This window comes from Ambystoma mexicanum, chromosome 1q (genome assembly GCF_040938575.1).
Source record: "Ambystoma mexicanum isolate Mex_15411 chromosome 1q, UKY_AmexF1_1, whole genome shotgun sequence".
NCBI classification, from domain to species: Eukaryota; Metazoa; Chordata; class Amphibia; order Caudata; family Ambystomatidae; genus Ambystoma; species Ambystoma mexicanum.
Window position 1 is genome coordinate 146,959,295 of NC_090922.1, and position 23,264 is coordinate 146,982,558.

Below are 23,264 nucleotides of genomic sequence, written 5' to 3' on the forward strand. Positions count from 1 at the left end.
ACAGGGTGAAATACCCCCCCCCCCCGATTTCGAATAAATAGTGCCAGAGTGGGGGGATCGTAGGGGGCTGGGTGGTGAGTGTGGGGGGTGGGGATTTGGGGGCGAGGGAATTTTTGTTGTGCTTTTTGTAGGCCACCTAAAATCGGCTGAAATAAATCGGTCTTTTAGCTAGGCGACCTACAAAAAATGAATTTATTAAATATAACCACCATTTTGCATCACACACACAAGTCACCTTCCCACCAATGGCCCTGCATAAGCGATCAGAATAACATGGTGAAGAAAAAAACACATTTTATTCATTGACTGATCAACAGTGTTTGCATTTTTGGAGAACTCAAGATTTCTATTCATATGAAAGCATAACACGAGAAACAAAGGCATGTAAACACGTCTGTACATTATTCTTTAACATTTATCCATTCTGTAGTTCTTCAGATCAGATGAAAGCAGAGCCGAGTGCCCAGCTCTGATTGCTGCAGTTGACATCAGTCATGAAGAAGGCAACGCTTACCCAAATCTGCAGGTAGGCATCATATCTTTTTCAGTACACTAGGCCGATATCAATTAAAATGATGTCCAAGATACGCAAAATGTCTTGCTTGAGACAATTTTTATATTACATTTAAAACAATGGCTTTCAGATTTAATAAGATTCACATGTTAATTCTGAGTGTTTATTTGCAAAACTTACTTTGATTGTTCAGCATTTAATGTTGTGATGTTCCTTTCGATGAGTTTCATGTGACTCGCTTTTGATGTGCAAAATAAAAAAATAAATAAATAAAAGATGTATCTTGAGTACAGCCCTCTACAAGCTTCAACTTTAGATGTAGAACGATAGAGCTATGCCTTTAACATTTTTCCAAAAGTGACAGGTCTGTCCTTTAGCCAGTCCAGATACACTCTCATATGGCCAAATGAAGATAAAATATTGCCAGCCACTATATTCATCCATCATATGTCCAACTACAAGTTCACATGCCTAGGCCCATAAACTTTATTTGTTTAGTAAATAAATACATGCTAAGGTAAAGCCTCACCGGTACAGGAACTGGCTTTATAACCTTACATGGCCAGGTGCTGCCAGAATATATCCGATTACAGCATCATAACCCCAGGAGAAGCTGACACACCAATGCTGTCAGCCACAACAGCAGGTTGAGCTCAATAATCAAACAGGGTCGCTTCCACGTCTATAATTCTGTGATTGTCTGATTCTGCAATCTACTTTCACTACAGGAAAGTCTTGAATATGTCAACCAGAGGACCCACAAACAGCAACAACTGCAATGGGGTGGGGCATAGATTAGTAGACAGGGTAACCGACAGGTTGAGTGACAGGTACGAGAGAGTTCTTGTAAATGGAATTCGTCCTCATGAAAGTCCCTTATTTTTGCAAGAGACCCTACAGAAGAGGTGGAATCGAAGGGCATTTTAATCAATCAAATATCTATTCCAGCAGGATAGCTCAGGGGCAACGCATATTTCTTGGAAGCAAGACAACACATGGCAATACATGTTCGAATCCCTGTCCTGGTATTATGCGCGTTACAAACTGTTAATTAACTTATTTGAAAAAAGATCCCTTTCTTATAGATGTAACAGGTCACTGTTTGGTGTTTTGGAGATTTACGTTGCCATGTAAGCCAACGTCAGAAACTCATGCCAGAAAAGAACGCTTGAACATAGTTCTTTTCTCTGTTCTGTAGTTGCTCAAACCCAATGATGGCCCAGACTATATTCTAGGTCTGACTTCATCAGTGGACAACAGTCAGAAAGTAGGCGATGATTGCTCAACCATTCAGGATGGCATGATATCATTTTCAGTATTGGGTCAAAAAAAGGTGGAACTAATGTGAAATCATCCATTTCATAAACATCCGTCATGACCAAGAATGGATTGAGGCAATGTTGTATTGTACAAAAACATAAGGGCTTTTGAGAAGGTTTAATAAAGTTAATTACGGGTACTGCCCTATTCAGTTTCACCTCTAGAGGCAGGGCTTCTAACTGTGTCTAGGAAATGTTTAAACACCTATTTAGAAAGGCAACAGATCTCCTTTTACTTAGCCCAGGTACAGCATCAAATGCCCTGATAAGCGAAGCGCGGCCATCATGAGCAGGTAGTGTCATTTTCTGCCTGGTGCAGCCCCTTCACTCTAGGTCCAAGTCTAACACTAAATTCCCAGATACAGCCTTGTATGTGCAAGCACTGACTTCATATGCCCTATGTGTCCAGATAAAGCCACCAAATGTTAGATACAGCCTCGCCTGCCTCGCCTGCCTCGCTACTGTCAACATGTCTCAAGTGCTGTCTCATTTTCTCAAGTGCATCATATGCTAAAGTCCATGCCATCATGTCCCCGTGTACACAGTGACAAATTGCTATGTAGTGCCATCAAATGGCAGATTAGGCCCCATATGCCTGGTGAAACCTCACACCAGTTACAATCTTAATATGCCTAGATTCAGCAATCCTATGCCCAAATGAGACCCTATGGGCCCAGGCGGGGCCACCAAATGCCAGTTACAGCCTCAAATGGCCAGCCTCAGCCATCATTTGGGCCCGGTATAAACTCATATGGTCAGGGAGATGATGCAGACTCCAGCTCTAGCCTCCTTGTGGTGCGGGAACGGAAGAAGAGACAAGGAGTAGGGCCGTAATGATCCGGTGAGAGCATCAGTCTTCCATATTAAGATGAGAAAAGAGAAGACTAAGCTGGAGGAAAGCTCAGTGAGTGATGCAAAAGCAATGGATTTTGACTCATTTGGCAACTGGAAGCTAGTGTAGCTGGGTGAGGACTGGAAACGCGATCGCATTTACAGAGTTTCAGGACGAGGCACTTGCACAATTCTGCATACTCTGCAATTTGGAACTGGAAGCAGAACTAAATCCAGAAGCTACTGTTGAGGTTCTGCCGAAATCTAAAAGAAAGAATTTACGACTGTGATTCTGCGCGGGAAGGAGTGGTGGTGACACAGTGCCCCAGGGGATCTCAAACAACAAAGAGGCACCTACGATGAGAGTCAGCTCGTCGGACAGGAAGGGGTAAGTCAGCAACACAGAAGCTGCACTTTTCAATCTTATAGTGAGTGAGGAGACCCTGAGCTCTGGGTTGTGGAGGCGGAAAGCAGACTATCATTGCAAAGCTATCCACTTTTTGACTGAGACCATTTTGGTGATTCCAGATGTAACTGGCTTCCATGCAGCTAGAGTGGATGCTGTACAGGTGAAGAAGGTATAGAAATAGAAGAAGAGGAGGTATGGAATGGCATTCAGATCTGCCAAAGCACCAACTCGCTCTGGACTACCTTGTGCAATCATGCACTTATGGTAGATAAGGCAAATTAGAGCATATTACTTCTGTTTAGACCCTCCTAAAGTGTAACCACCAACAGAAGCCTGCCTTCCAAGCTTCTCTATGTGATGTGTACACACTTGGCACTGGTCAGGGAGACATGGGCAAGTCCAGTCGCAGGAGGCCCAAGGGGAGGATTCCCATTTCCCAAAGCGCAAGATCCGATACCATTAGAACTATTGCCATCAGGATCTATTTCGTGGTAGGTGACCTTCACCTTGTTAGAGGCTCTCACCTTTGGCTCTGGAACACTAACTTAAACAGCGTTCACCCACCACACAATAAAGCCCTCAGGAGCGGGCTCTAGCGCATCATTTAAGGCAGTGAAAAAAGAAACATGTGTCACTGATTGTGCGTGTGGCAGGGACAGTAATTGCATGTTCTGAAATATGGCGATTTCCTTTAATCTTAAAGGTAACGTGAACAACAGATGCCCAAAATGAAATTCTTAACATAGTACTGAAACTTTTCTCTATTTTGCAGACCGATGAAAGCAGAGCTAACAGCCCAGTTCTGAGTTCACCATTCTTCATCAGTCATGGAGAAGGCAATGGCTGTCTAGGAACTCTCCAGGTTGGTGTGATATATTTTAGGTACTGGGCTAACATTAGATACATGTAATGTGAAAGCATCCTTCTCATGAATTTATGACCAAGAATCTGCATGCAAAACACGTGCAATGACAAACTTTACACATTCAAATAAATTATGCAACTTGGTACAGCATATATATAAATATATGTTGATCTCTATGGAACCACGTAGAGGAATGACTATCATCACAGTCCCTTCATTCCTCCCCAACCGACTCAAAATCACATTACAGAGTGCAGAGGAATGCGTGGAGATTTTACCATCTGACACAGAGGACCGGGGGACAGCAAAGAGTGTCTGGGGTTGGGTTTTAGAAGGGGCCCAGGGGGTGGGGACAAAGGAATACACCCCCTGGTGTATATATATATATATATATATATATATATAAATTAAATGGCCACGATAGTGGCTATGTAGTTATGGTTAAGTTCCAAAGGAAGAGCACTTTTTGGGCGGCTTATAACTTCGCTCCCCCTGGACGAATCCTCACCAAACTTTGCAAAAAAAAGTATATGGCCCACTCTGAAAGTTTGGTGAGGTTTGGTCCAGGGGGGGCAAAGTTATAGCTGGGGTCCCAAAACTTCTTTTTTTCCCATAGACATATTCAGAAAAAACTTTGCTCACGCCTACAGCCCAAACCGCTGGACGGATTTACACCAAATTTGCGGCAGGAGCGGCGGCTTGGTCCCGAAAGCGTGCCTTTTTTATTTGGTGTAAATCCGTCCAGTAGTTTTTTTCAAAATGACAAAAATGTAAGTGAAAAAAATTGGTGATATCTATGTCCGCTTCGCGGACACACTTCCCTGTTCGCTCCGCGGATAGGGATTGGGCAAGCGGCTTGCGTGATGTCCGTGGACATGTGATGCTCTCTCCCATTGGCTGCGGTGAAGCGTGCAGTGCGTCCACCCACCCCCGCTCATGCCCCATGTCTCCCTCCTGTTCCCCCCACCCCGCTCAAGCCCCGTGTCTCCCTCCTGTTCCCTCCACCCCCGCTTATGCCTCGTGTCTTCCTCCTGTTCCCCCCACCCCCGCTCATGCCCCGTCTCCCGCTGTTCCCCCCACACCCTGCTCATGCCTCGTGTATATCTCCTGTTCCCCCCACCCCCGCTCATTCCCCGTGTCTCTCTCCTGTTCCTCCACCGCCCGCTCATGCATCGTGTCTCCCTCCTGTTCCCCCGACCCATCGCTCATGCCCCGTGTCTCTCTCCTGTTCCTCCCACCCCCCGCTCATGCCCCGTGTCTCTCTCCTGTTCCTCCACCGCCCGCTCATGCCCTGTGTCTCCCTCCTGTTCCCCCGACCCCCCGCTCATGCTCCGTGTCTCCCTCCTGTTCCCCCACCCCCCGCTCATGCCCCGTGTCTCTCTCCTGTTGCCCCCATCCCCTGCTCATGCCCCGTGTCTCTCTCCTGTTCCCCCAACCCCCTGCTCATGCCCCGTGTCTCTCTCCTGTTCCCCCCACCCCCCGCTCATGCCCCGTGTCTCTCGCCTGTTCCCCCCACCCCCCGCTCATGCCCCGTGTCTCTCGCCTGTTCCCCCACCCCTGCTCATGCCCCGTGTCTCCCTCCTGTTCCCCCCACCCCCGCTCATGCCCCGTGTCTCTCTCCTGTTCCCCCCACCCCCCGCTCATGCCCCGCGTCTCCCTCCTGTTCCACGCACCCCCCACTCATGCCCTGTGTCTCTCCCTGTTCCCCCCACCCCCCGCTCATGCCCTGTGTCTCTCCCTGTTCCCCCCTGGCCCCGCTCATGCCCCGTGTGTCTCTCCTGTTCCCCCACCCCCCGCTCATGCCCCCGCTCATGCCCCGTGTCTCTCTCCTGTTCCCCCCACCCCCCACTCATGCCCTGTGTCTCTCCCTGTTCCCCCCACCCCCCGCTCATGCCCTGTGTCTCTCCCTGTTCCCCCCTGGCCCCGCTCATGCCCCGTGTGTCTCTCCTGTTCCCCCCACCCCCGCTCATGCCCCATGTCTCCCTCCTGTTCCCCACACCCCCCGCTCATGCCCCGTGTCTCCCTCCTGTTCCACGCACCCCCCGCTCATGCCCTGTGTCTCTCTCCTGTACCCCCCACCCCCGCTCATGCCCCGTGTCTCTCTCCTCTTCCCCCACCCCCCACTCATGCTCCGTGTCTCTCTCCTGTTCCCCCCAGGCCCCGCTCATGCCCCGTGTCTCTCTCCTGTTCCCCCTAGCCCCCACTCATGCCCCGTGTCTCTCTCCTGTTCCCCCCACCCCCGGTCATGCCCCATGTCTTCCTCCTGTTCTCCCCACCCCCCGCTCATGCCCAGTGTCTCTCTCCTGTTCCACCCCACCCCCCGCTCATGCGCCGTGTCTCTCTCCTTTTCCCCCCACCCCCGCTCATGCCCCGTGTCTCTCTCCTGTTCCCCCCACCCTCCCTGCTCATGCCCCGTGTCTCCCTCCTGTTCCCCCATCCCCGCTCATGCCCCGTGTCTCTCTCCTGTTCCCCCCACTCCCCGCTCATGCCCTGTGTCTCTCCCTGTTCCCCCCACCCCCCGCTCATGCCCTGTGTCTCTCCCTGTTCCCCCCAGGCCTCGCTCATGCCCCGTGTCTCCCTCCTGTTCCCCTCACCCCCCGCTCATGCCCTGTGTCTCCCTCCTGTTCCCCGCACCCCCGCTCATGCCCTGTGTCTCTCTCCTGTTCCCCCACCCCCGCTCATGCCCCGTGTCTCTATCCTGTTCCCCCCACCCCCCGCTCATGCCCCGTGTCTCTCTCCTGTTCCCCACACCCCCGCTCATGCCCCGTGTCTCCCTCCTGTACCCCCCACCCCCCGCTCATGCCCTCATCTCTCTCCTGTTCCCCCCACCCCCGCTCATGCCCCGTGTCTCTCTCCTGTTCCCCCACCCCCTGCTCATGCCCCATGTCTCCCTCCTGTTCCCCCCCACCCCCGCTCATGCCCTGTGTCTCTCCCTGTTCCCCCACCCCCCGCTCATGCCCCGTGTGTCTCTCCTGTTCCCCCACCCCCTGCTCATGCCCTGTCTTCCCTCCTGTTCCCCCCACCTCCCCTCATGCCCTGTGTCTCTCTCCTGTTCCCGCCCCCACCCCGCTCATGCCCCGTGTATCTCTCCTGTTCCCCCCACCCCCTGCTCATGCCCTGTGTCTCTCGCCTATTCCCCCAACCCCCGTCTCATGCCCCGTGTCTCCCTCCTGTGCCCCCCACCCCCGCTCATGCCCTGTGTCTCCCACCTGTACCCCTCCACCCCCTGCTCATGCCGCATGTCTCCTTCCTGTTCCCCCCACCCCCGTTCATGCCCCGTGTCTCTCTCCTGTTCCCCCACCCCCCGCTCATGCCCCGTGTCTCTCTCCTGTTCCCACCACCCTCTGCTTATGCCCCGTGTCTCTCTCCTGTACCCCCCACCCCCGCTCATGCCCGTGTCTCTCTCCTGTTCCCCCACCCCCCACTCATTCTCCGTGTCTCTCTCCTGTTCCCCCCAGGCCCCGCTCATGCCCCGTGTCTCTCTCCTGTTCCCCCTACCCTCCACTCATGCCCCGTGTCTCTCTTCTGTTCCCCCACCCCCCGGTCATGCCCCATGTCTTCCTCCTGTTCTCCCCACCCCCCGCTCATGCCCCGTGTCTCTCTCCTGTTCCAGCCCACCCCCGCTTATGCCCCGTGTCGTCCTCCTATTCCCCCCGCTCATGCCCCGTGTCTTCCTCTTGTCCCCCCCATTATGATGCCCCTTGTTGACCTCTTGTTCCCCCCACCCCCGGCTCATTCCCTGTGTCTTCCTTCTGTTCTCCCCACCCCCATCTAATGCCCCGTGTCTTCCTCCTGTTCCCCCCAGCCCCCGCCGATGCCCTGTTGTGTTCTCTTTATACACTCCGCCTTCCCTTTCCATGGTGTCCATCTCGGTAAAAGATTTTCCTTCCTACACCGGGACGCCGCAGGCGTACCGGTTTGGGAAGAAAAATCTTTTTTTGCCACCCCGGGTTCCCACTTTGAGAACCTAGGATGCTAGTGGTCTTTATCCACTGAAAAGGACGTTATGGTTACATTGCACTAATAAAAACCTATGAAATTCAGTAAATAAAAATGTGTTAAAGGGACATTATGGTTAAGTTGCATTAATAAAAACCTATGAAATTCAGTAAAAAAACTTTGTTAAAGGGACGTTATGGTTAAGTTGCGCTACTAAAAACCTATGAAATTCAGTGAAAAAACTTTGTTAAAGGGATGTTATGGTTAAGTTGCGCTACTAAAAACCTATGAAATTCAGTGAAAAAACTTTGTTAAAGTTTAGTTAAGGTGCCCAAATATATTGCAACGAAACCCCTGAAATTCAATTCATTTAGGAATTCATGAATGGCTTACCTCGGTGCATTCCTGTTGCAAAGCTACACATATGTAAGAGAAGGGATTCACAATGACATACAAATTGGCATTATGGGGGACATGGCCTTATGGGGGACATGAATATAAGCACGCCAAGTTAAGCCAGTCACGACTTCCCAAATGCGCTGAATTTCAGGGGTTTTGATGCTATAAATGTGGGCACATTACCTACATTTTAACTAATGTTTGTTCAGTGAATACATAAATATATATATATATATATTCAGAGAAAAAACTTTGTTAAAGGGACGTTATGGTTAAGTTGCGCTACTAAAAACCTATGAAATTTAGTGAAAAAACGTTGTCAAAGGGACGTTATGGTTCCAAGTAAAACCGAAAAACCCCTTAAATTCGCCAGTTATGGTAAGCTAAGCAACCATAACTCGTGCCACCACCGTGCACTGCTAAGACTAACACCCACAACATCAAAGATGACATCACAAATGTCATTGATGACATCACTGATGACATCTCATGTGCATTTACTTTTCATGAAATGTCTGTACAAGGGATTCTTATTATAATGTTGAGAAAAAAGTGTCAAAGATCATTGGAATAAATATCAAGAGCTAATTAGTGCATTAAGCAATGCATTGATATAAATAGCATTCTATTGTGAAGTTCTATCCAGTATACTAAGCTACTCATGCAGAAACATAGGCATTGTGTGCAGCATACATGATGAAGGTATAATATTCATAATGTTGATATGTTGAATAATGAAATGATAACTGTTTTCTTATTAGAGTTTTGTGTACTGTGAAATACGTAATAAGTAGCTAATAAAACCCACGTATAACATAATTGCATTATTACAGACAAAACACAAAGACACAAGAACACATACCAATATGGGTATATACAGGGAAAGTGAAGTAAGCAAAAAAACAGAAGTAGTAGCAGAAACAATTCATAACCTAACTGATTATCTTTATGTAAATAAATGATTGCTCTGTTTCAAATCTGCTATTTACCCTATGTACATGTATCACATGATGTGACTGGACCCTAAGGAAAGTAGTGTGAGTACAATGTATACAAATATGAGCATATAGAGGGAAAATACAGTAATAAAAAAAAACAACAGAACTATCAAAAAGTGCTGATAACTCTACTGATTATCTCCATGCACAGAAAGGATTGCTGTTTTTCAAGCTTGTGTCTTCCCATATGTATATGTTTCATATGATATGACTGGACTTTAAGGGAATTACTGTAAGAACATACTTGAAGGATAAGTCTACAAATATAGTACGTTTATAATTTTTAGTTCCTGACTGTTATTGAAGAAAACCATGTGGCATAGATATGTCAGTAAAGGAAAAAAGAGGGAGACAGACATGTGATGTCATCAGTGATGTCATCAATGACATTTGTGACGTCTTCTTCGATGTCGTGGGTGTTAGTCTTAGCAGTGCAAGGTGGTGGAGCGAGTTATGGTTGCTTAGCTTACCATAACTGGCGAATTTCAGGGGTTTTTCGGTTTTACTTGGAACCATAACGTCCCTTTTAACAACGTTTTTTCACTGAATATATATATATATATATATATATATATATATGTATATATATATATATATATATATATATATGTGTAAAAAACTTTGTTAAAGGAATGTTATGGTTAAGTTGGACACATAAAAACCTATGCAATTCAATGAAAAAACTTTGTTAAGGGAACGTTATGGTTAAGTTGCACTAATAAAAACCTATGAAATTCAATGAAAAAACTTTGTTAAAGGAACGTTATGGTTAAGTTGCGCTACTAAAAACCTATGAAATTCAGTGAAAAAGCTTTGTTAAAGGGACGTTATGGTTGCAAGTAAAACCAAAACCCCCCTGAAATTTGCCAGTTATGGTAAGCTCAGCAACCATAACTTGCGCCACCACCGTGCACTACTAAGAATAACACCCATGACATCAAAGATGACATCACAAATATGATAGATGACATCACTGATGACATCACATGTGCATTCAATTTTCATAGGAAGTCTCTACAAGGGCTTGTGAATGTAATGTTGGCAAAAAAGTGTCAGGGGTCATCTGGAGATGTGTGATGAACTACATACTTGATTATACAATGTATTGCTCCAACGAACATTCCATTGTAGTGTTGTTTCTAGAACAGGAACCTACTTATACAGAAACATAGGCATTGGCTGCAGTATACACCATAGAGATGTAATATTTCTAATTTTCCCATGTTGGATAGTAAAACCGTGAATGCTTCTGTATCACACTTTTGCATACTGTGAAACATATACTAAGTAGGTAATAATGCATCACTTACTACATGCTTGTACTACTACACACAAAATATTAAGAGACCACAATGTATACAAATATGGGGATTATACAGGGAGAGTAAAGTAAGTAAACAAGAGGCAGTATCATGAGCCACTGTGTATAACCAACATGATTATCTTTACGCATACAAATTATTGCTGTGTTTCAGGCCTGCTTCTTCCCCTATGTATGTGCATCATAAAATGCGATTGAATTCTAAGGAAAGTACAGTAAGAACATTTGAGAATAGCAATGTCTACAAACGTAATACCTTTTGAATTTTAAGTTTTTGACTGTCAGTGAATAAACTCACCTGGCCTAGATATGTCAGTGAACAAAAAAAGAAGGGGCTAGACATGTGATGTCATCAGTGCTGTCATCAATCATATTTGTGATGTCATCTTTGATGTCATGGGTGTTATTCTTGGGCAGTGGTGGCGCGAGTTATGGTTGCTTAGCTTACCATAACTGGTGAATTTGAGGGGGTTTTCCATTTTACTAGTAACCATAACGTCCCTTTAACAATGTTTTTTCACTGAATTTGAAAGGTTTTCAGTAGCACAACTTAACCGTAACGTCCCTTTAACAAAGTTTTTTCATTGAATTTCATAGGTTTTTATGTGTCCAACTTAACCATAACGTCCCTTTAACAAGGTTTTTTCATTGAATTTCATAGGTTTTTATTAGTGCAACTTAACCATAACGTATACGAACATCTGACTTCATTGAGGACCTTCCGGACAGTGCCACATGACCATATGCTGGCGCGCGGCATGATGACGTCTCCGAGAACCCGTCCACACTTCACGATAAGATCCGTGCTTCGCGGACAGTTCAGAACTGCATTTTCTACTGATCTAGGAACTTTCAACTTCAAAATTTCCCTTGCACAGCTCCAACACCTATTCCTACTCATCCATTAAAAATCTAGTACACAGTACATACTTTTAGCAAAACTGCTATTTATCTTAAAATGGAATCAGATAATGCCATCCCTCCTCCCCAGGAGACACCACCACTGCTTTAATCAAGGAGCATGAGAAACACTGCCCCCTACCTTAAAAATAACACATGTGCAACATTTTCCCCTGTCCACCTGACACTCCATATTAGTGTTTGGTGCCTCTTCCCTCATTTCCCTCCCCACATTTCGTTCTAAGCTCTCCTGCAAAAAAATAGAACTAAAATAAAAATCGTATAGACTCCATCTACTTTATATTTCTCAGTAAAGTACATAGGGCCTCATTACGACCCTGGCACTGACGGAATGTAGGGGGCTGGTACGGGACCGGCCCCCTTCATTCCGTCAGGGCCGATTGCGAGGTTCCCTTTGCGGGACCCAGATCAGACGTCTGGTAAAACCAGACGTCTTTTCCGGGTCCCAGGAGGAGAAGTGCTAGGTAACAACGGGACACTTGTAATGTGCCCATTGTTACCTCCATCCACATTCCCATTGAGCCCTATGGGGGCTCAAATGGGGAATGGTTCCTGCAAGGAGGAATTACCGGGTCCTCCTATGTCGGAATAACCCGGTTATTCCCCATTGCAGGAACCCGGTAATGGAGCCCGGTTTGGAGGAAGCCATGGAGCAAATAGCTCCATGGCTACCTCCAAACTCGTAATGAGGCCCATAGACTCAATAAGATTTTCCAACATTTCCATTTGCATTTTGTGTTATGCTAATGGCAATATTGTGGTGTTTATCCTCCGTTCCAGGGATGGAACGGTGGATACCGGCCTGACGAAGCGAGGGTGGATAACGAGGTGTCTGGATCATTATCCCCCCATTCCAGGCCCTGTAATAGAGCATGAAGGCCATTAGCACCCTAGGTTCCCAAAGCGGGAACCCAGGGTGCTAAAAAAAAAGGATTTTACAAGATGGCCACCATGGAAAGGGAAGGCGGGGTTCCATACAGGGTCCCTCTTCTCTTTCCATGGCAGCCTGCAGAAGGCAAAACGAGAACTCTATGACCATATTACCACAAGCACATTTTTCTTCCTTTTCAAATCTATCCCAATTTCGAATAACTTTACCACAAAGCCAGTCCCAGGTGGACATGGCCACTTTAACCCCATGTTTTGTCCCTCGTGGTCATGGCCAGTAGCCAGATTGTCTGGATCATGACCTTATTCCATGACCCGGACAATCTGACCACTGCCCACACCTCAGTCACCAAAGGTATATCACTATTTATTGTACCTACATTATGACACTTGTCAAAAAATAAAACACGGGCACATTTGCAAAACCATCCTTTCAAGTGCTCCTTACACAAGTTTGCTGGAAATCCACCCATGTTTTATTTTTTCAAAAGTGTCAAATGATGCACATACAATCGTCATATAACCTAGCCCCCACTTGACAAAATCCATTCCGACTTTACAAAAACAATTATATCTAGTTCTATAATTTTTTTGCAAACCGTTGTGTACATTTGTCAAATGGCACCACATTTACAAGCCTTTACAATATTTTGGGACTCCCCTCTAATTCTGCCCCCTCTTTGCAAAATCCCACCGAACTTCACAAAAACATTTATTTCTAGATCTATTAACAGCCAAATTAAGTGTAGATTCGTCAAATGGCACCTCATTTATAAGCCTTCACATTATTTTGGAACCCATCCTCTAATTTTCCCCTCTTGACAAAATCCCACCAAACTTCGCAAAAACATTTATATCTATTTGTATTATCAGTTTGCCAAATTAAGTGTAGAGTTGTCAAATGGCACCTAATTTATAAGCCTTTACATTATTTTGGGACCCCCCCCTCTACTTTTGCCCGCTCTTAACAGAATCCCACCAAACTTTGCAAACTCATCCGGGATCAGGTCAGGAATATAACTCCAAATTACATGCAGTTCCATTAAGTGGCGCCAAAGTTATACACCATCAAAGAACTGCTTTTCATCAAACCAGTAATGCAGAGGTGTCCCCAAACTTTCGCAGGACTGTTCGCGAACATCCGAACTGTTTGCGGGGAAACCCACCCGTTTTTTGCTTCTTGCAGCCATATTCCATCCCATCCTCATCACCCCCCACCTCTCCAGAGATTATTTGATAAATTTGACAAGTGCAATTTCGTGTTTTTTAATATGTTTTTACTGTGATGTCTGCAAGACACCGGCCGATGTCCGCGAATCCAAGATGGTGGGCATTTCCAAAAATCTGACGCACCTCACTCTTCACGCCAACCAATCAGCAAACACGTTTTGTGTCCGCGGACATGATGCAAGTCTATTAGCCAATCGGTGTCCTGTCCGCGGAGCGAACAGGGAAGTGTGTCCGCGGAGCGGACATACATATCACTCGTTTTTTTGCCTTAAATTTTGGTCGTTTTAAAAAGAAACTACTGGATGGATTTACACCAAATTAACAAACACACACTTTTGGGACCAAGCCACCGCTCCTGCTGCAAATTTGGTGAAACTCCGACCAGCGGTTTGGGCTGTAGGCGTGAGCAAAGTTTTTTCCCATTATGTCTATGGGGAAAAAAAGACATTTTGGGACCCCCCTATAACTTTGCCCCCTCCTGGACCAAACCACACCAAACTTTGCAGAATAATTCAGAGTGGCCCATATACTGTTTTTTGCAAAGTTTGGTGAGGATTCGTCCAGGGGGAGCGAAGTTATAAGTCGCCCAAAAAGTGCTCTTCCTATGGGTTTATGAACTTAATCATAACTACATGGCCGCTAACGCAGGCCATGTAATATATATATATATATATTGCCATATATACGTACATATTTTATAGTTGTGCAGACGCATTATAGATAAGGTGAGTGGTGAGTTACATAGGATCAAAATTAATTGTTAATACATTTTCGATTGAACGATGAATTGCGATTTCTCTGATGGAATGTAAATGAACTATCTACAAAATATATAGACCCGATTGGCATATTCAGTCTTTCTTGGTAACCTGGGTCAACTCCCCTTCCCAAGGTTTCAAGGTAACTTCAGTTCCAGTGTTCAACAAAAAGAACCAAGGCAATCCGAGTCGGTAATAAAGTCTTAATTCAGTTCTTGGTTCCTTCAATATGGCAAAAGGAAAGTCTATTAACCCTAGTTCGAACAGTAGAATAGCGTTTCTTCTTGCTTAAATAATGACTTTCTACTTCATTCAATAGCATCAGTGTTATTCACATAACCCCTATAGGGCTCAATGGGAATGGGAGAGGGAGCAAACAACGGGCCGTTCACGAGCGTTCCGTTGTTTGCTCCCTCTTCCCCTCGCGGGACCTGGTAAGGACGCCTGGTTTGACCAGGTGTTCTTACCGGGTCCCGTGAGGGGAGCTTGTAATGAGGCGGAACAGGTTAACGGGCTCTGCTAAAGGAGGCGGACCCGTTAAACGGGTCCGCCTCCTTTAGCAGAGCCCGTTAACCTGTTCCGCCTCAGTTGTAATGAGGCCCTATCTCTGCTAAGGTAAATGAGACACCACATCTAGTAAAGTTAGTAAGAAAAAGTTCTGCCTTTGTCAGGCTGGCTTCACAGCACTTCTACCTCCACCCGAACCACTCTTTTATCAGGTTTTCTACTGTAAGAGTTCACCATGTGGGTCTACTCATTTGCCCCTTAGTGTTCCACGTTCAACTGTGCCATGAAGTTTCAAATTCACTGACAACCAAAATATGACCACAGTTTCACCTGTCTGCTTATTTGTGACTTTAAACAACTGTGCATGCAAGACAAGATTCACTTTAGTGTGCTTCAACACCTTCAAGTAAGAAAGGCACTCTCCCTCCGAATATTCCTCTTTCAGAGGGCAGCCTCTTTGCCACTCTTGTCTGTCTAAAATAATGACAACCCAAAATGTATTTTAGGACACTGTTTTCTCTTCCTCCTATTGGCTTTGTCAATATAGGTTGTGTCATCGTTAAAGGGTAATTATAAGTGGCAAGTTTCCTTTCCCGATCTTGCCTTTATCCTTCTGAACTCTGCGAGTCAGGATAATTACCTAGAACTATTGGTGCCACTCTCTTAGCTTCAGGTGATGCTTGCACACACTTAGCTTTGACAATGGTGATGTTGTATTTGGTTCACTCTAATGCTTTCACCATTCTTTGGGAAAGGCTGGTTTCAGTGTTTAATCGGGGAAATACTTTGTTCGCTCTTGGCTTGGACATTACTTAATTCTTAAAACCTGTAACAACAATGATTTAAACACTTAACTTCTAGTGTTAGAATTGTTGAACAGTTTTCGCACAGATTCAGATGTCACTCTTCATTCCTGAATCGATATTAGGCACATGCCGAATGGTTAAGCCCATACCCTTAGGTGTTCTCACACGATTAAAGTTCCACAATTAAGTTTCACTGCATTTCTTATTATGCAAGTCAAAGGGAGAATGTTTGCTTATAGGCAGTGCTACAATTCAAGTGCTACAATTCAAGTATTCCACTGTTAAACAATTAATGGTCATCTAGCATCACTCTTGCTCATACGGAAGTGACTGTATTTCTAGATATGGTTGCCGGCAGTGCTTGCACAAGGAATAAGACTCCTTGGTTAGACTCACCGCCTTCTATATTCCTTCCTTTGCATGCTGCAGGACTTATGCGACTTCTGGCTTCAATCTGGACTTACACCCTTCCCCGCTGGAGGAATCTCCATTCTGGCCATGCAATTAAGGGGCCCCTCTCGCTCCTGAGAGCCACAGCTTCAGAGCAACTTCTGGCCACGGTCTCAGGCACACTTTCTGCTGCGCAATCTCTGCAATCAGGTTCACATGGGGAAAAGCAGTCTTCCTTCATGCCTTATGCTGCGCAGCTTCTACATATCAGAGTTTGGCGGAACAGGGCCCTCATAGGACAAGCAGTTGACATCTGCTGAATCAGAGCCCATGTCCCTTTGGTTCTCCCACTTCTGCCTAGATTGCCAACACTATGCATCCTTCTTCCTGCTTCTGCTGCTGCGTGCACTCCAGTTACAGCTACAGCTCCTTCTGCAACTCCCACTCCTAATCGCCTGCACCTCAGGGGGCCTTTTAAGCCTCCTTGCTGGCCTCAGGTGTGGGTCAATAAGCTTAACAGGCTGACCTGCACTGCAGCATTGCTCTTCAGCCCTCTTCCTTCTCCCATTACTCATGGGATTATGGGACTTGTAGTCCCAAACAGAATTAGGCTTTCTTACTTTTTCTACTTGGCAAAAATCCATTAGAAGTGTGGGATTGTGGGGAAAGTTAAACAGGGGGGGTTTCCCAGCCTTCCTGACCTGTTTAACACACCATTTGATCCTTCTGCAGACCACCACGCCCAGGATCGGGATCAGGAAGTGTGTGTCCTTTCCTGGCCACATAAGAAGGGTTCCAGGTCAGATTTATGGGGAGAATCATTGCTGATTCATCACATTCCTTTCCTCTAATGTCGCTGGTTTTCTCAGCCTCTAAGGGAAATCGAGAAAGGGATTCAACATTACCTTGTCCCTTTCCTTTACAATGTTCTACCAAAAAACAGTAAGGCTGTAAGTCTGAAAAGCAGCCATGACTTTAGCATTGGTATCTTTTCTCAGACTTTACCATTTAAGAGGGGCATGATGGGTAATGAACCTGAATTTTCTTCCTGTTAAATCGTACTTCAAGTATGTTATAGCCCATTTAGTGGCAAGGGCTTCCAAATCTAGAGCAGCATAGTTCTTCTCCTGATCAAAAAACATTTGACTTACATAGAGAAATGGATGTTCTATCCTATCATGGAGTTGAGACAATACTGCCCAAAGACCGATATGTGAAGTTTGCAAAATAAAGTATCTATTGAAATCTACCACTTTCAGAACAGGCTAATTACATAATATATGTTTTCATTTATTTTTGATCTGATTGCCATTTAAGTTTTTGTGGTGCCACATTCTTAAGTTTGTCAGTAAGAGGAGCAGAGATGGAGGAAACATTTTGATGAATAAATCTTCTATAATAATCTACAAAGCACCCAAAAAAGCCAACAATTCTTTTTTCTGGGGGGAGGGGGGTTGGTGTGGGTACTGTTTTCATTACAGCATCGATTTTGTCAGGCTGGGGCTGTACTAACCATTCCCTACAAAGAACCCAATGTATTTCAATGCAGATCTAGCCACGTAGCATTTGTTTCGGTTGGCTGTCAGTCCCGATTTCTTCAGTGCTCTGGTAAGCTGATATAAATGTGAGATATGTTTGGGCCAGGTTTTACTGTATATAATGATATCATCAATATAAACCCCACAAAAAGATGACAAGGGTCTCAAACACTGATCCATTAATCTCTGGAAAGTAGCAGGCTCCCCATGTAATCCGAAAGGCAGTACCTTAAATTGGAATAACCCAAGAGGAGTGGAAAAAGCAGTATTGGGTTTGTCAGTTGGATTGACATGTACTTGCCAATAACCTTTAGCTAGGTCGATAGTTGAAAGGTACTTGGTGTCTCCTGTTGTGATCAAGCTTTTTTTGGCAAAGATTGCATCCAAGGTGTGTCATGCTCTGTGTGTCGCTCCTTTCACCATCTGTCGAAGGTTCATGGTCTTAAGTGGATTGATTAAGGTTTTCTCTGAGTTGGGATTCTCTTCTTCGAACCATATGTTGAAATCCCCGAGAATGATCATATGATCATGTTTGATGGTTAGATTGGTGATGTAGGTCAGAGGTCTGTAGACTAGTAGGAATGTAAGGTTTGATTGTGGGCCTGTGGTGAGGTGGAGGATGAGGGATTCACAGTTCTGGATGTTTAAATGTTCAACTGTTTTAAATTGTAGGTGTTTGTTGTATGTTACTGTCAGCCCTCCCCCTCTTTTTCCTTTCCTGTTTGCATTTGAAATTATTCGGTGGGCAGCTGTGTAGTATGACTTTGTAGTTTTCAGCTAGCCAAGTTTCTGTGATGAATAGGATGTCAATTCCCTTGTTGCAAAGTAGATAGTAGTTTGGACATAGATCTGGCATTGATTAGGTTGCAGTGTAGCTTTCTCTTTGTAGCCAATTGATTTGTTCTGATTTGCATCTTTGGGTGGTTTTGTTGGTGGTTCTCTTTATTGTCTTTTGGTTGTTGAGAGTGTTCAGCTGTTCTTGTTTCGTCATTGAATAGGTCGGTTAGGTTTCTAATTAAGTTTATGGCCATTTCAGGCTCCTCTTCCGAAAACAGGATGGTGTTGGTGGTTGACTAGGGGTTTGGTGATGTATGGAGTTAGGGTGCAGCTCCTCATCCTTCTGGTTGTTTCTGCTTTTTCCCTATGGGTTCCCTCTATCCTGTTGTCATGTATGGACATCTGCTATGCTAATCCAGTTGTTTTGAGGTATGGTGTAAGGTAGAGTGGCTGTTATTTTGTTTTTGAGTTGGCTCTGACTCCTGTGATGGTCGTGGCTGGGTGTTCTGATGATGATCTGGAGTTTGTCAGGGTAGGGGTCTGTTGTGTTTCCCCTTTGGATATCCTTTCTTGTTGTTTTCCCTCACATCAGCTGATTCTCTGACGTGGCATGGTCTGGTATTCTGGTATTTTTCAGATTGCTTCATGTTTATGAGTGACTTCGCATGACCTTAGGTTATTTGGTTACTGCCTCAAGATTGTGAGTGGCGTCCTGTGACCTGGGTCATTTGGTTACTTCCTCACGGTTGCAGGTGTCTTCCTGTGATCTGAGGTCATTTGCATTTGGTTACTGCCTCACTCTTTTGAGTGGCTTCCCATGATCTAGCGTTATAGGGGGGTGGGCCCTCCAGTGTTGATTATTCTGTGTTTTGTCTGCCTTGTGGTTGTCCGCCTCATTGTTTTTTGTTTTTTTTCAGTGGTGGTTTCCTGATGAGTTTTCTTCCCGTGGATAGAGTAGAGGGTGTTGAGAGTGGCAGAGTCTGGTCGGAGGTTGGCGCTGGTCTCAGGCTGTGTGCGGTCTTGATGGCTTGGGAACGGGTAGTTGTGTGGAGAGCTGGTAGATGATGGGCAGGATTTGTTGGGGGTCCTAGTTTCTCCCCTTTGGTGGTTTTACCCATCTAGTCTGATTCTGGGTTCTGTCCGACTTAGGTTATTGAGGTTCCTGGTGGGATTCATGCATTTTTTTAATTGCTGAAAGTTAATTTCCTGCCTTCTGCCTGGGTGTGGAATATGGCTAACTAACGCAATTGTCCTAAATTCGAGTAGGGCTAAACCACAATTCGCCTGAGTGTGGGATATGGTTGACTAATGCAATTTGTCCAAGTGCAAGATATGACTAGCTCACGCAATCTGTTCAAGTGTGAGATATGGCCAAGTGACACGATAGGTCTAAGATCATATTGAATAGGTTTAGAACAGAATTTGCTAAAGTGTGAGATATGGCTAGGTAACACGGTTGGTGCAAATCAAATAGGGGTAGCACACAGTTGGCCTAATTGTGAGATGTGGCTAATTAGGACAATTTGCCTAAATGTAGTGATACCTGGGTTTAGGGCACCTGGATAGGGGAGGGCGGCCTGAAATGGGGGCACAACAGCAGTAAAATCCTACATTTGTGGTTTCAGAAAGCAATAAGCCTAAATGCGAGGTATGGCTAATTAAACACAATCAGGATAAATTTGAGATATGGCTAAATGAACACAATCAGGCTAAATGGATGGTATGGTAATTCAACACAATGGGCCTCATTCCGAGTTTGGAGGTAATCATGGCGCTTTTAGCGCCATGACTATCTCCAATACCGGTACCGTGTCCGCCCTCGTTCAATGGGGACTTACCGGTCTAGTCTGACCTTTGCGGGACCGGTAAATCCCCATTGAAAATACCATTCCCCACTCCCATTTGAGCCCCCTTTGCGCCAGCCTCGGAATGAGGCCCAATCAGGCTAAATGTGAGAGATGTCTAACTGAACACAATCAGGCAAATGGAGGGTATTGTAATTTAACACAATCAGGCTAAATGTGAGATATGGCTAACTGAATACGATTAGGCCAAATGGAGAGTATGGTAATTCAAAACAATCAGGCTAAATGTGAGATATGGCCCACTAAACACAATGGGCCTCATTACGACCCAGGCGGTAAGGGGTTTACGGCAGCGTAAACAGCGCCGACCCTTACCGCCTGAGTACGAGGTCCCTTAGCGCCATGGAGCTTTTAACACCTGCTTTTAGCATGTGTTAAAATCCATGGCGCTAAGGGACCATGGAGTTAATTACGCCACCGTAATTTACGGTGGCGTAATTAACGCCTTCCCCACTCCCATTATGCCCTATGGGGCAAAAATGGGAATGGGGAAGGGTAAATGGGGATTGGGGACTTACCGCCCCGCCAAGGTCGGAATGGGGCGGTAAGTCCGCCAACCACCATGGCGTAAACGTAGTTTACGCCATGGTGGTAAAGTCACGGCCCAGGCGGTAACTTACCGCCTGGGTCGTAATGAGGCCCAATGGGCCTCATTCCGAGGCTGGCGGTAAGGGTTAACGGTCACCTTTAATGGCAACGGTGACCGTTAACACTTACCACCATATTCCGAGTTCCCTTTTGCGGGTTGGCATTTAACGCCTGCTTTTAGCAGGCGTTAAAAATCCAACCCGCAAAGGGACCTTGGAGTAAATTACGGCACCGTAATTTACGGTGCCGTAATTTACTCCTTCCCCATTCCCATTGAGCCCTTTGGGGGCAGGAATGGGGATGGGGAACCGGTATGGTGAATGGGGAATTACCGGTCCCTCCAACCTTGGAATGGACCGGTAATTACTCCATTCACCATGCCGGATTTCCATGGAGTAAATAGCTCCATGGTTGCTTACCATGGTGCTATTTACTCCATGGATAGCGCCAGCCTCAGAATGAGGCCCAATGAGGCCAAATGCAGGATATGGCAATTCAGTTCAGCAAAATCAGGTTAAATGCAAGGTATGGCAATTCAGTTCAGCACAATCAGCTTAAATGCAAGCTATGGCCATTCAGTTCAGCACAATCAAGTTAAAGGCAGGATATGGCAATTAAGATCAGCAAAATTAGGTTAAATGCAAGATTTGGCAATTCAGTTCAGCACAATCAGGCTAAATGCAGAATATGCCAATTCAGTTCAGCACAGTCAGGTTAAATGCAAGATATGGCAATACAGACTTGGGGTGGGCGCATGAGACAGACAGTTAAATGAGAATAAAATATGATAAGAAAGTAATAGTTTTAGGCTGGGTTGGTTAGTTTAGTGGAGAGCAGTAATGGCTGCACCCCTTGCTTAAACCACACTTACATTGTCAGCAGCTGCTGGTTGACAGTTGCAGGCACACAGGCTAACATGGGCCAAAACGGTCTGGTGCTGCTTGTGCATGAGCTGCCCTTTGCCTCGGGCCCTTAGCCACAGGGGGCTGCAAAGGGCAGTGAGGCTGCCTTAGGGTGATGACTTAAAGAGGCAGAGGGGCCAATCAAAGGTCGCGGCGAGCTGGGAGGTGAGCAGGGGATGTAGAACAAGGAAAGGGATTGCGCTGGGGAATGGGGGAAGTACAGGCTACTCAGGCAGGGAAATAGTCATTTTAAAAGTGTCTGGTGGGCACGAAGCAGGAAGCCTGCTCCATGGAGCTCACCACACAAGGAGGCCGCTGGGTTCCAAATGTGCACCGATCCTCTAAACTGTGCAATCCACCAACCCAGACCAAAACTATGGTGGCAGAGGGCCAAACATGGATCGGGTGGCCTGGGAACTTGGAATGGTGAACGGGGGAAGGACAGGCCGCACAAGCAGGGAAATAGTAATTTTAAAAGTGTCTGCTAAGCACAAAGCAGGAAGTGGATGCCTGCTCCAGGGAGCATACCACACAAGGGGGCCGTTGGGTTCCAAATGCGCGCCAGTCCTCTAAACTGTGCAATCCACCAACATGGACCAAAACTTTGGTGGCAGAGGGACAATCACGGGTCAGGTCAGGCTGGGAGACGCGCGGGGTGTAGAACCAGGAAAGGGCTTGGGCTGGGTAGCGGGGAAGAACTGGCCACACAGGCAGGGAAATAGTAATTTTAAAAGTGTCTGATGGGCACAAAGCAGGATGTGAATGCCTGCTCCTGGGAGCTTACCACACAAGGAGGCTGCTGGGTTCCCACATTTTCGTTAATAAGAAACCATAAAAACTCTGTTTTCAGCCTACTTGCATTCATTGTCCCATAGAGAAAAAGTGCAGTTTTTGAATAGCCTTTGTGTGAAAACAGCGGGGTACATTTGGACGAAATAATGAACAATTTGGGCACAAAGCGTTCACTTAAATTCTTTAACTAGTTTGAGGTAAATCCATCCAGTAGTTTTTAAAATAGTGGACAGGGAACAGGGTGCCCCATGCGCCTTAAAATCTTTATATTGGTATTGGTGCTTTGCAGCAGAGAGGTTGAGAGAGGTTAATCATTTTTGACTTGCTAGATGGATTTGGATGACATTTTTTAAAGCAAAGGTTTGTCAAGGACCCCCTCCCAAACTGGACATTTTGGGAACAATTTGTTAACAAATGAAAAAGTTATTAAGAAATGTAAGGGAGGCATTGCACCACAAGTATGACACTAACACAAGAGTTACACGTTTCAAAATATTTATTAGATTCATGGGGTTTGGAGAAACTCCTACTTTGCCCTATAGCTATGACGGGTGTAGTCTCTAGCATCAACATCAAATAATAAAGAAAACAAAGTCCTAGTCAGTCTTTGTCAAATCAAAATGGCCTATATTAACAAAACCTAATGCCTGCCCTATCTCTCATACAGAAGGTGTGTAAAGGGGAATATGTATTCAAGGAAAATCAGT

General features: G+C 45.8%; 1 protein-coding gene across 1 annotated transcript in view; it reads left to right on the top strand.

Moving 5' to 3' along the window:
• The window catches only part of LOC138521059 (uncharacterized), a 512,462-nt gene that overhangs the window by 468,097 nt on the left and 21,101 nt on the right, over positions 1-23,264 (top strand). Inside the window, exons 15-16 of the mRNA XM_069633584.1 lie at positions 431-526; positions 3,846-3,935. Coding sequence (XP_069489685.1) covers positions 431-526; positions 3,846-3,935 — 186 coding nt within the window. The remainder of the gene's footprint in view (positions 1-430; positions 527-3,845; positions 3,936-23,264) is intronic.